At 39.2% G+C, this 12,361-nt stretch overlaps 2 protein-coding genes across 2 annotated transcripts; both read right to left on the bottom strand.

Annotated features, from left to right (window-relative positions):
- Positions 1–1,312: 1,312 nt before the first annotated feature.
- On the bottom strand, positions 1,313–2,998 carry LOC131796786 (uncharacterized). The gene has a single exon (XM_059114386.2). The coding sequence runs from the start codon at positions 2,721–2,723 to the stop codon at positions 1,998–2,000; it is 726 nt and encodes a 241-aa protein (XP_058970369.1). The 5' UTR covers positions 2,724–2,998; the 3' UTR covers positions 1,313–1,997.
- A 2,499-nt stretch (positions 2,999–5,497) lies between these two features.
- On the bottom strand, positions 5,498–12,355 carry LOC131796787 (adhesion G-protein coupled receptor D1). Its single transcript, XM_059114387.2, has 15 exons — positions 12,242–12,355; positions 11,946–12,089; positions 11,371–11,428; positions 11,028–11,127; positions 10,880–10,926; positions 10,405–10,528; positions 9,949–10,052; positions 9,624–9,735; positions 9,168–9,321; positions 8,746–8,812; positions 8,325–8,391; positions 8,105–8,181; positions 7,402–7,528; positions 6,945–6,986; positions 5,498–6,810 (listed from the first exon to the last, which is right to left on the bottom strand). Exons 2-15 carry the CDS (start codon positions 12,085–12,087, stop codon positions 6,640–6,642), a joined length of 1,392 nt encoding a protein of 463 aa, XP_058970370.2. The 5' UTR covers positions 12,088–12,089; positions 12,242–12,355; the 3' UTR covers positions 5,498–6,639.
- Between the last annotated feature and the right edge of the window lie 6 nt (positions 12,356–12,361).

The following is a 12,361-nucleotide window of genomic DNA, read 5'->3' as shown; positions in this document are numbered from 1 at the left end:
TTTTTTAATAAGATAATGGAATATCTTATTTCCGAATAGGGATAAGCTTGACAAATAAGCATTGAAAATAACATAGAAATTTGAAAACGATTCTTTACATGTACGCGATCTGAACATCATTGCGTCGCATATTATTCTTTCTTGAAGGAAGGGCCTAGGTGAATCTGTTCATGCGATTCGAAGGTATGGATATGTTTTTGGCGGTGAAACGTAAGCGGCGACTTTCCATTCACATGAGTGCACGGGAGCTAAGAGGACAAGGTCACTTGAGAGTAAACTATCTTGAAATTGTGTTCATTTTTTTGGCTGCTATTTGTCAACACCTGATGTACAATTTCCTATTACGGCACGAGAGAAAAAGAGTTAAGCTCCACGGAATCTATCGATCTCTGTTTCAATGAGGGACCTGATGCTTGTCAGTTCGCAATGAAACTATCTGAATTGTAGTTTGCAGCGTCGGTCTAAAGATGTCGCTAAAATGTCAATTACAACAAGATACGAAGCTCAAAATAACCCCCCTTAAAAATATGACAAATCAGTAGGACAGTATCACATAAACTGTTTATGTTAAATTACGTATGCGTTCTTCTTCAGAGTTAAATAGATGGAAGATGTGCTGAAGTGCATTAGGGGAACGACAGAGTAGCCCTGGACATAAGTTGTTTTTGTAGGTCCCTTCACCAGCTCGTCTGATTATCAAGCCATGATAAAAGGTAAGCTTCGAACCAATTGGAGGAACAACGTGGTACATCTTTCTGAATAAACACACTTTCGCTACAGTGAAGCCTAACTTTAAGGATTTGTTCAGACGTTTCAATACCAACCGAAGGAAAGTACAGATGTCTTCCTGGAAAACTCGTGCAATTCAAATCCGTCACTTATCGCTGTGAAGCATATGTTAACTAATGTGAAAACTGGTCATTCGTACGAAATGTTTCGTTTCCCGTCGCACGATAGGCCCTTTTTCTTGTACAAATAACTTAATCAAGATTCAATACATACTGCCTGGCAAACAAAACTTATGAAATTAAATTTGGTTTGGGAAATGATTCTTGAGTGGGGCTAAAGGCCGGAAAAGACTTGGGGGAAAAATCGATCAGGGGGGCAAGCATGGAAAAAATTAATACCTAAACCCCCTGACATAATTGCAACCCAACCCGTATCCACGATCGATAAATTTTTTTCTCTCTTCCTTTTTTTTCACTCAGCTGACTTTCACGTGCTAAGAGATGATGGGAAACGCAACATTTTACGGGATGGCGCTGTCTTACTAGCCACTGTACTGTAATGGTGAAGAACAAGCGCATAAACATTCTTTTGCAAACGTTTAATATACATTTAAGATCTCTTGAGAAGCTTATAATCATGGATCTGTGATACTGAAAGATAATTTAATTTGTACACCGAGCCAATTTCGACTCCCACTCTTAAGAGTTCAGATTGATTTCCTTTGCGTTACGCACGTTTTTCTGTCACGCCCTGAACTCATAATCCATTCATATTTACGAAGAAACTAAACACCTGGCTGTAAACTGCGTTAACTATTTGCATAATTCCTACTAATATTATCTGAAAACAGCGCAGTACATTTTTTAAAACTGTAATGAATATGGGGTCATGCTGCAGAACAAATACACACGTCTTGTAATCATTGGAGCATTAAAAAAAAGCTCTCTTGACCTTTGCATTATTTCTTCCATTTTGTTCGCTGTTGTTAGTAAACATTATACCTCAGTCGAGTTAATAAGCCCCTTTGACAGCTGGAGTAAAATGTCACATACTGAAGTACACTTTTAAAAGACAATTGGTGTTTGTTTTGAAAAAGGTCACAGCTACTTGCTTTACTAATTAAAATAAAACATACTTAGCAGCGAAACCTGAGGAAAACCCTTTTTCTAGTTCGTGAGGCTATACATGGAGCAATAGTGATATCTACGTGGGTTGAATTATAAAAGACAAGTTGCATACAAGTTACAGCCGGGTGATTCATGCACACTTTACTTGGTGGATGTCATTGAGTCGGACGAGGAATATCCTGAGCCAGATCCCGACTTGCTCGAGCCTCCAGTCTCCAGAAGTAACCGCTCGAACTGATTGACCTTCTCATTTAAGAAGCCCAAAACGTCCGTAACGTCTTCCCATTCGCAAGTTATGTCGTCGCTTGAGTTCGACTGTTTGATTGCGGGCGTGATTTGAGCCGGTTGTTTTGGTTTTAAATTAGCGTTTTGGTTGCTCACGGTAGTGATTCCTTGATCCGCTTTTATAGCCGCAAGATCCTTGTTTCTTTTGAACGAGTCCGATCGTTTAGGTGGCTGCGGTCGTCGGATTTCCGTGTCTTTGCCGGTTTCCTTTGCGTTATTGTTTACGTCTTTGGTTTCTCGTTTGAGACTCCTCATCTCAGCTTCTTTAGCCTCTTTGCGCAGCTGTCTGCTCTCTGCTTCTTTCTTCTGAAGCGTTCGCTCGTATTTCTTGTTCACATTATGTAAATACCTCACCATTTCCTTTTCCCTCTTCAACTCCGCTTTTAGCTGATTTTGCGTGATTTTAAACCTGTCGTTCTGATATTCGAGTTCCTTCATCTTACGCTGCATGTTTTGGTTCTCGGTCTTCAGCAAAATTATTATCTTCTCGAGGTTCGCATTTTCCGCTTTCAACAACTTGATAGCCATGTGTAAATGCGATCCTTGTTCAACTGGTGAAGATGTCTTTCTCTCCTTAGTCATGTCTGAGTCCAGAGTGTCTGATTAAAAGCACACTCTGTAACAGAGCTAACACAAACACTCAAACCATCGAAGCAGGAATCACTCGAGCAAAACGCTGTCATAGTAATCAAATCGGCTGGTATTACACGTGGAGGTATGCATATTTTAAATGACTTCCTTTGAAGCACTTGTTTTGTACCGACCTCGGTTCTGACCCCTTTGTAACTTTTGCTTAAAACTATGTGACGTCACAATAGCACACCCTAAGCTTCTTTAAGTCTTTAAGGACATGCGGTTGGAGGTAAATTTTCTTGATAACGGGTTTGATGCTCTTAATTAGAACCCATATGCATCCTACTTAACTACTTGATGGAGCCTATAAAGTTCTGTGATCTTTTTTTTTTTTCCCAAACTGGAGAAGCGAAAAAAGAAGAGGACGGTTCTATTACAGATTAATCACGCCTCCAAATTTTAAGCCTTGGCTTAATTGACAGACATGGTAATATCGTCACATAAATTTTGCATTGACTACTCATGTAACTAGCTTTATCACTCTGTCTAAATTTGGACCTGTCTTGATTTAGTTGTTTCCTTCCCTTCTTCAGAGTTTTTCACCCACTTTGTTTGTGCGACGTAGTCTGCGTACCCCCAACTGATCTTTATCCTGTGGCGTTCACTAAAATCTTTTCTTCGAACCAAAATTCCACGGTTTGTTCAACTAAGAAAGCCAATATAATACCCAATATTGCTTGTGTTGGAAAATCAATGTAAATAGCCTTACAATGGAAGATTAACACAAACAGACCAAGATCAGGATTACTAAAATTCAAACAACGAGCGCAAATCTTTGTATTTACATTCTTCATGATCTATTTATATGTTTGGTATTTTTAAAGATAACAGCGCTTAGATTTCATGACCAAAACGCGTCAAGATATCACATTTAAAGATTTAGAAGTGCTATAAGAGAAGAGCTTTTTCGTGAAAGACTTTTCTGGAATAAGACGAAGTGATAAGAATCTGTATCTGGTGGTCGGAATTATAACAAAGTACAATATTTGAACATTTCCGATGTCCTGGTCCAATTCTGCATGCGATAAGAAGTGCATGAAGTAACATAATAGACACATTAAAAGTTAGAAGAAGGAAGAAGTTTCTCTTTTTGTTTTCCTCTTCTAATAAAACTTCGAAGTCAAGTCGGGGTAATTTTTGTTTACATAACTGTACTGGAATTTAAATTTGAGGTTTATCTAGACAGTGTCAGATCAAAGTTTAATCGTTTTGCTGAAAACCCACGCGATCTCTACGTCTCGTCTTCAGCGTTATTTTACCCAAGGCGTCGACAGCAAGAGAGAAATTGAATATTTCGTTGAAATACACACGAAAGACTGTCGCAGTTCGGTGAATTTTATGGCAGCATCTGGCACAAACATGACAGGATTGTTGATTCGGATGAACGCGTGGGCTAAAAACGGAAATCCAATTGTCAAAATAATGCGATGATTTCTGAAGTTTGCTTTTTTTTCAACGAAAGTTAGTGAAGTCTTGCTTCAGTGAGCTATATTTAACTCTGTGCGATTTAACGTTTCAAAGCTCGTGCAATAAAATTGACCTTGACCGCTTACTAAAGAAATAACACATTGATCAGTTGTTAAACTGCCGCGACGTTATGTCGCCCAAACACCCGCGAAATAATCAGTTGTTTCCGCTGATTTCGCGGCCAGTTTTAGCAGTAGAAAAACAGATGGAAGCGATTAAAAATAGAGGAAAAAAAATTAAATGGGTCTTACTGCCAGCAGCGTCCCAGACACCTACGATTCATTGTCATGCACTATTTTTTTGCGCACTCAATCAATAAATAGGGCTTGAATAACCAACGAGTAGGGCTTGAAAGAGCTCGAGCAAAAATAATTCAAGAATGCACGTTCAGTAAGGTAGACCAGGAAAAATGAACTGTTTCCAACGGCTATTGCCAAACCCTAATGCATTATATAGGGATTATTTTCGATCGACCGCAGCCACTGAGAAGTGTATGCGTGCACCGTATTTATGGAAGGTGGCTTGGTTGTTTGGCCGCCTAGGCAGAGTTCCAACTGTATCATACCTTTGGGATGGAACCGGAAAAGGGTGTTTTGTGTTGGAGAAACAAATAAATTTTTAGCGATACTTACTTAACAGTCAAGCGATTTTGGATCATGTGTTCTAATTCTTATCCATTGTGGTCGAACTATTGACCAATGGTCGGTCGATAGTCGGCATATCATCGACCGATAATCGACCCATAAACGAACTGATAGTTGACCGATAATCGACCGAGAAAGGGAATGATAGTCGGCCGATGGTCGATTGGACACACGACACACTGCAAGCCGATGTCACAATCGAGGTGTCCACCGACCATCTGCAAAACGAGACGTAATCGATCGACTTTTGATCGATCAAGTTGTCCGCATTGATTACCCGCCATATAACTTGTTTTTGTAATTCGATGTTGTTAAACTCGATTACAGTGAAATAACTACTGACGAAACACCATCACTGATACGTCATCATTATATATGGACCATAAGAAAGAAACATATTCGCAATGATGGGTGTAGGGCTACGGTTTCATTCATGATAAGGGTCTGATGTCTGGTGTCTTCGCTAGAGCATGAATGGAAGAAAATGGATCGATGAAATTGCTGGTATCATTATTATAGAACATTATATAATAGAACGAGTGAAAAATAGCTGTACAGAGGGCTAATTAAGGAATATTCAAGAACTTCGGTAATTAATTTGAGGACTCAGAATGTTGTTCAATTGTCTTGCTATTTCAACAGAATTCGTTAACGAGGTGTTAAGGCAGTTTTTCATTGACCATACTTTGATTACTGTTAGAGGCAAGTACAGCGGACAGATGGCTGCACTTTTTAGGTCGGATACAAATCTATACCAGGTTTTAAATGGGACAGGCACATGGAACCCATTTATTCTTTGTCGTTTACCCATTTTACCCGGAAAAGGCTGACTATCTAGTACTAGGAGTCTACATTCCTGGGGTCTCAGTGGTTATTTAATGGCGGAGCCAGGGTCATAACTTTCATAGTGGTGTTTTTTAAGCGCCCGTTGAACTGCTTTTACGTCATGAGAACTATACCCAACATCCCTTTGAGTCACCTTCTTGATCTGTAACTTGGAAAGATAAGCCGTGAATTTACACACCATTTTAGATGCATATGGAATTTCTATCACAGCCCCTCACCGGCGCCTCTTGCTGGAGCTAATCAATTATCTGCCCTACCCTTGTTGTTTTGTCAAACAGACTGTTCTGGTTTTGTCAGCTGTCTTCCTCAATGCATCTATGTTGATGAGGTTTTCGCCGATTGAAGTTCTACCTGTTCTACAACAAATTCAACTCAGGAATTTTTAACTTTTTTTTCACACTTTTTCATATACATATATATACATATATATATTTCCATGCTATGTTTTGTAGAACTATCCTTACTCTAGCTGCCTTCTTGCTCCACGTTCGAAAATCCCCCTTTAAAATCTGGTTCTTTAACAATAATAGTTGCTTTGACTCATATGGGAATCATTTGATCTTGCGGCGTTCCGTCAAATTTCATCAGTGTAGTTCCTATCTCGTTTTACAAAAGGTGGCCTGTCTTACCGGTATGTTGATCAAAGAAATCCACGAGGGACTTTTCTCGAGTTTAGACGAGGATAACCTATAAATAATTAAGTAGTCTCTGTCTGTAGTTTGTTCAAGTTCAGCCAAGCAAGGGCAAGTTCGTCAAAACTATGTTCTTCGACGTTAAATCAGCAGTAGCAACGAAACATATTTCACATCTTCCATTTTAAAGACTGGGCTAATGGCTTGGGCTAAAAAGTCGTGAAGAAACGTGTAAATACTTCAGTTGTTTTAGAAAGTAAGACTAAATAAATATGGTCATAGTCTTGTTTCAAAGCCCTTATCTCGTGTTATGTTCTCCTGCTGAGGGCAAGGTCCTGGCACTTCAATTTCTGCCGGCGTAGATCTTGGAGTGTTCGACGGATTTTGAGAAGAGGGATGCCTCTGCGCACGTAGATTGTGCAGTTTCCTTTTAAATTCTTTACGAACCTAAGTTCAATTTGGACACAAGATTACGTCAAAAGAAACAAAAGATGCACTGTTTACTTAGTTTTTCAACTCTGTTGTCTGTGTCAGTTGGAGACACAAATACTTTTGTCGTCGAAACATTTAATGCTACTCACCTCTGAATTTTTCAAGCAGTAGAAGAGAAAAATAAGGAAGCCCTGGTGAGAAAGATTTGTTTTCTAGATAAATGAATTATTTACATTGGAAAACGGATGGACGGATAGGTAAATGCATAAAATACTCTACATAACCACGGTTCCTTTGATAAAAATTGCAATGAGACAAAGGCCGTGAACTACAGAAAACAAGACGAAGCTTCCGTGTTGGTAACTAACGTGTGAAGTATTTCGCTAAAAATCATGCATAGATGGAAAGATGATAAGATGAATTAATTAATTGGATGGAGGACCGATGAAAATAATGTGATCGAGAAAGGGAATATAGGCCAGGGAGGTAACCGACGAAGGCTGGAATAGCCGTGAGTTTCTTAGACACTGTGCGGCATTTTTTGCGATGTATATCATTTTAACCGAGTGCAACAGTTAACATTGTTTACTCTTAAAAACATCTTACCTGCGAGGAATTGAATATTGCAAAAAGGTATTCAAATACTATGGAGTTATTGTTGACAGCAAGAAGACCAAACACCCATGTCAGACCCAGAATAGGAAGAAGGGTGACGAAGGCTTTTGTCAAAGACCTTTGAGGTACAAATAAGGAAAATTTGATTAAACAAACGACTGTATGTGCAAAGACCGGTAATTAATAATTTCACTGAACAGTCATGGGCGTGAGTAAAAGGCAAGTCCACTTCGGTAAGTAACACAGTCAAAAGAAAAGAGTAAATTGGAAGATGGTGACAGAGACAGACCATAGCGATACAAATGGATAGACATATATGCTAAAAGTCATTTAGAAAGACAGATAGACAAACAGACAGAAAGATAGACAGGCATACAGACAGGCACACAGACAGACGGGCGGGCAGACAGGCAGGCAGGCAGACAGACCGACCGACCGACCGACAGACAGACAGTAGACAGAAAGACAGACAGACAGGCAGGTAGACGGACAGATGGACAGACAAACAGACAGACAGGCATAAGATATGGGTTATATATTGGCAAATCCAGACAGATACAGGCTGACACAGGCGGACTGACAGACACTAAGACAGACACACAGACACACAGACTGCCAAGTAGGCAGGCAGATCTAGACTGCCACCGATAGAGAGACAGACAAGAAAAAACCTATGTTAGATTATATCGTTTACCTAACATTGGATGGCCTCTCTTCATTTAACATTTTAGATGTAACACTCATCACCATGGTTACAATGACCAGATTAAACTGCAGATTGACGAGAAATAAAAGATATGGTTTAAAGTGGTAGATGAAACACTCAGAGTGTAATCAATTTAACCGTAAATATAAAAGTGAATGTTATTGAACGTTAATGTTAGAAAAAAAGTGGTGATCACGGTGTAAAATACCAGCATGACAAAGATGAGTGGACCAACAAAACTCCAAATGGCTCCAGTCTCAATTGAAAGCCAGCATCTGCGAACAGGACATGAAAGAATTTTCAAAATCAGTAACCCAATAAACAGTTCGCCCAAAAATAGATATTAATCACTTTTAACTATCGATAAAGATTATGCCGTGGCGTTTTTGCCGATTTACATTAAACTTTCCTTTCTACCTCATGTCATGGTCTGAGGTCATTTATACTATGAGGTTTTGGTATAGAAGGAAATTTCAGTCACTCGCTAAATCTCTCACTCCACTGCTTTGATTTTTTAGACAATTAATTTATGCATTAAAACTTGGATTAAACGCGTTATCCCCTGCAACCCCTATCGCGCAGATTTGCGTAGTTTCTGTTGATCAACAAGTACTTTACAATGTACTTACAGATCTCTGGAGAGAAGTCCCCTTTGAAAAAATGAAACCACAACCACAGTAACAATAAATGGAAAACCTTTCGAAAAATAATTGAAAGTATTAATGATTAGCAGGAACCATAGGTTCCTGTGATTAGCTAAAAACCATCATTCATAACTTGGTGCCGATTTGCCATCGAAGCGCCGAATTAAACTCAGAGAGCTGATTTCACGGTTTTTACTGACGTATTTAAACTCCCTACTTTGCCAAGCATCTTTGCTCCATTTAGGTTCATCGACTTGTGGACCGAAAATTGTATTAAAATGTGCTAATACAAATGCCTTTGTCACACGAGTAATACACTCTAAACATTACAGTCAGCATTCCGTCCAACGAAAAAGAAGTAAAGAAAAACAAGAGGAAATATAAGTAAACGAATAAAAGTTTCTTACCCCATCCTATAAGCAAGTAAAAAAGCTTCCTTGTTCTCCCAGAATCAAAGACTCTGACTACCATGAAATAGATATGGAGGCCTTCGGCTAACATCCACGAGAACACACATAATAAGAAGAAAAACAGGCCTACTGCAATCCCGTAACAGGCCACCTGCAATATACACATGGCTGAGTAAAAATTCTACTTCATGAGATTAACATTTGAAGAAAAAATTAAGTACAGCATGACATCAGAATGCTCCCTTTAGGATTTGTAAAGGATAACCATGACTGGTTTAATTTCAACCAAAATTCGAGGTACGAGTTCTGTCGCTCATCAACTTGAAATCTAATCATTGTTTAGTGGAGTGTCCATATCAAGTTAATGAAATCACTGCAAGAAAAATGCTCTTATTTGCTTTCCTTACTTTACATTACTTTCAGGGATTTTTTACACTGTCGGCAGTAACTTACCCTTGATGTTTGCGGGCTCACCGCAAACACTGCAACCAAAAACAACACTTGGGCCAAAAGAATAGCAATCACCAAGTTCATATGAATAAGAATTCTCTGCGACCGAAGACTCCTGTAAAATATGTAAACAGGATAACGATTAGCCAAAAGAGAAAGAGATGGAAACTTTGATCCTAGAATTTACCCAATAAATTAATGGCTATTTCTCTATTTCAAAGAAGTGATAGAGTGAGACTTTTAGGCAGACCGAATTGAGAGTGATGAAAGTTGCACCGTGATTTTTGTGCCCTTGCAATATTTTCTTACGGCCGGACTGCATACTTACGGTAAGAATGCATAGGTCAGGATTGTTAGAAGACATCCAAGTACTGACAGACCACATCCCACATAGGTAATGATCGACAGCGATAGTTCGTGCTTTTCGCCGGGCTGTGGAAAAAATACAAAATATGTATAACAACAACATGGGAAATGATTATTTGTTAGAGGGATGAAGCCCCTCTCTACCCAAGAGTACAAATCGGTTTCAGCAAAATGTCAGAGGAACTTGATAAATTGCTGAAGGGAAGCTGTAACGGACTAATATTCTTGTGCGTCGGAAATGATAGTATCCTGGGCTATTTTATGCTAAGGAAACTGCGATACTGACGCTCTGGCATTATTGAAACACGGTGATTATAATGCGCAGCCTTTCAAGTTCTTTTTCTTTGGATCCACGCCTTTTCCTAAGTATTTAAGGAGAGGAACGATAGCGCTGTTGAAAAGGTTGTGTTTAGTTTACCTGATGTGGAGTGACCCTTGTAAGAACAGCAAAACTAGTTAAGTGGTTACAATGGCACGTGATTGTAGAATAGTTTCTATAAGCAACTTGGCAACCTCCTGTCGACCAGATGCCGTGGTAATTTCTAGATTAAAATTGAGTGAATATAATTCAATTTTAGTAAACTTTGAGGGGAAACGAATCAGTACTGTCTGTGGTTGCATTTTTATAACTTTTCTGTGAGTCTGCGAGCGAGCGAGTGGTTCAGTCAGCAAGCTGGCCAGTTAGGGAGTCACGTGTATAAAACCAAAAATGCATCCACATTACCAGATGGTGCATTTTCTTTACATGTCTGTGAGTTAACCGTGAGTTGCTTAATGAGTCAGCACGTCAGTCGGGCAAAGTCAGTCAGTCAGTAATTTGTTAAACAATGGGTCAATCAGTCAGTTAATAAGTGGGAAGACCCTCATATCCTCTAAAAGTAAATCAGACTTACCCCTCGCTCTGATTCCAAAATACACAATGTTCGTTACTCTGACTGGCCTAGACGTCGAGATACGAAATGAAAAGAACAGCGAGGAATTAAAACCTTGATAAAGAACCAAAAAGTGACATATCCCCTATATGCAGATAAGAATTTTTACCTGAGCAGGCCAAAACGTCATTTCGACTGGTTTCTCAAACTCTTGCGTGCGATGCGGTTGTGCAATGACATTCATAATACGAGTACTCACTGTACTTTCGCTGTGGGAAAGAAAAAAGTGTCTTTAGCTTTCCTTTATTTTCCATGAAAATCCTCGATAAAATCGATCTGGTATGGAAATAAATGGGTGGAGTTTTCTCTTAAAATTTCAAGGTCAAAGGAACATTCACTAAAAATTCATTCTTGCTCTCAAAGTGACAAAAAAAAATGCATTAAAACTGAAATCCAGCCTGCGAAAGAAAAGTTTATCTAAAAATCATACCAAATGCCGGTCAACCACTTACGCAGAGTTGTTCATAGCCGTCAATGGATCGAACATTATCCACACTGCCTGTCCAAGCTCTGCAAAAAAAGACGTTATGTCGATTCCAGAAGCGTGCATTTCAATGAACTAAATGCGAATAGCTGTTTGGCAATTCAGAGGTGGTTGAAGCAAATTTACATCGCAGCATGGTCTGCGATTTTGTGTGACTGAAACTTGGGGGGAAACTTTAAATTCAAAATCATTCTCTAAATAACTTGGGTGTTACCACAGAAATGGAGTCAATGAGCGTAACAGGGCTCTTTATCAGCCCACAAACTGGTCAATAAATGGGTTAGGGTTTTAACAAAGTTAATTTGGCCAAGGCTTTGTAAAACCTTGAGCAAGATTTGATCTTTCAAAATCACAATGATATTTTCCTTAACAAAAATTAAGATTCGCAACCTTCCATTAAATTCTCAGAAATCGTAAGGAATGCATACAGGTACCGTTGTATGTCATCGGTTGAAATCATCATTTGCAACATATTCTCCCTCTCACCATGCAGACAAAGGAGCAGCATTATCACGTTGTAAGGAAGATTCTTCATTAATGTACCTGATGTATTAGAGGCAAAGGCCTCGAGAGGGATTACGACTTTGCCAATTTGTTCCAAGGAACTTCCTTTGTAAGAGCTGTTACGGGTGTCTGGTAAACTTAACTGTTCCAGTTGTGTCAGGTTGATAGACGCTACTTCCATTTCTAGAGAACAAAATATATATATTAAAAAAAAAAGTTATGTAGGGGTTAGCTGTCTTTTTTTCTTTTACCCAGATTTTCTATGTTTGTGAACACCGTCCGTCACGCACCGTGACCGGGGCAAGGAAAGAAACATATTGACGAAAATTGCTCACCTACTTTCCCAGAGGAAAGTGCCACAGTTTTGTACCCATCTCTTGTCGGTACCAGTTTTTCTGCCAATGAGAGGCCGATGTCTTCAACTTTTTGCACTAACTTAAATTCTATCCCGCGCT

The sequence above is a fragment of the Pocillopora verrucosa genome, chromosome 1 (genome assembly GCF_036669915.1).
Source record: "Pocillopora verrucosa isolate sample1 chromosome 1, ASM3666991v2, whole genome shotgun sequence".
Taxonomy (NCBI): Eukaryota; Metazoa; Cnidaria; class Anthozoa; order Scleractinia; family Pocilloporidae; genus Pocillopora; species Pocillopora verrucosa.
Note: the sequence above shows the minus strand (reverse complement) of the source record. Positions and strands in the feature narration are given on the sequence as shown.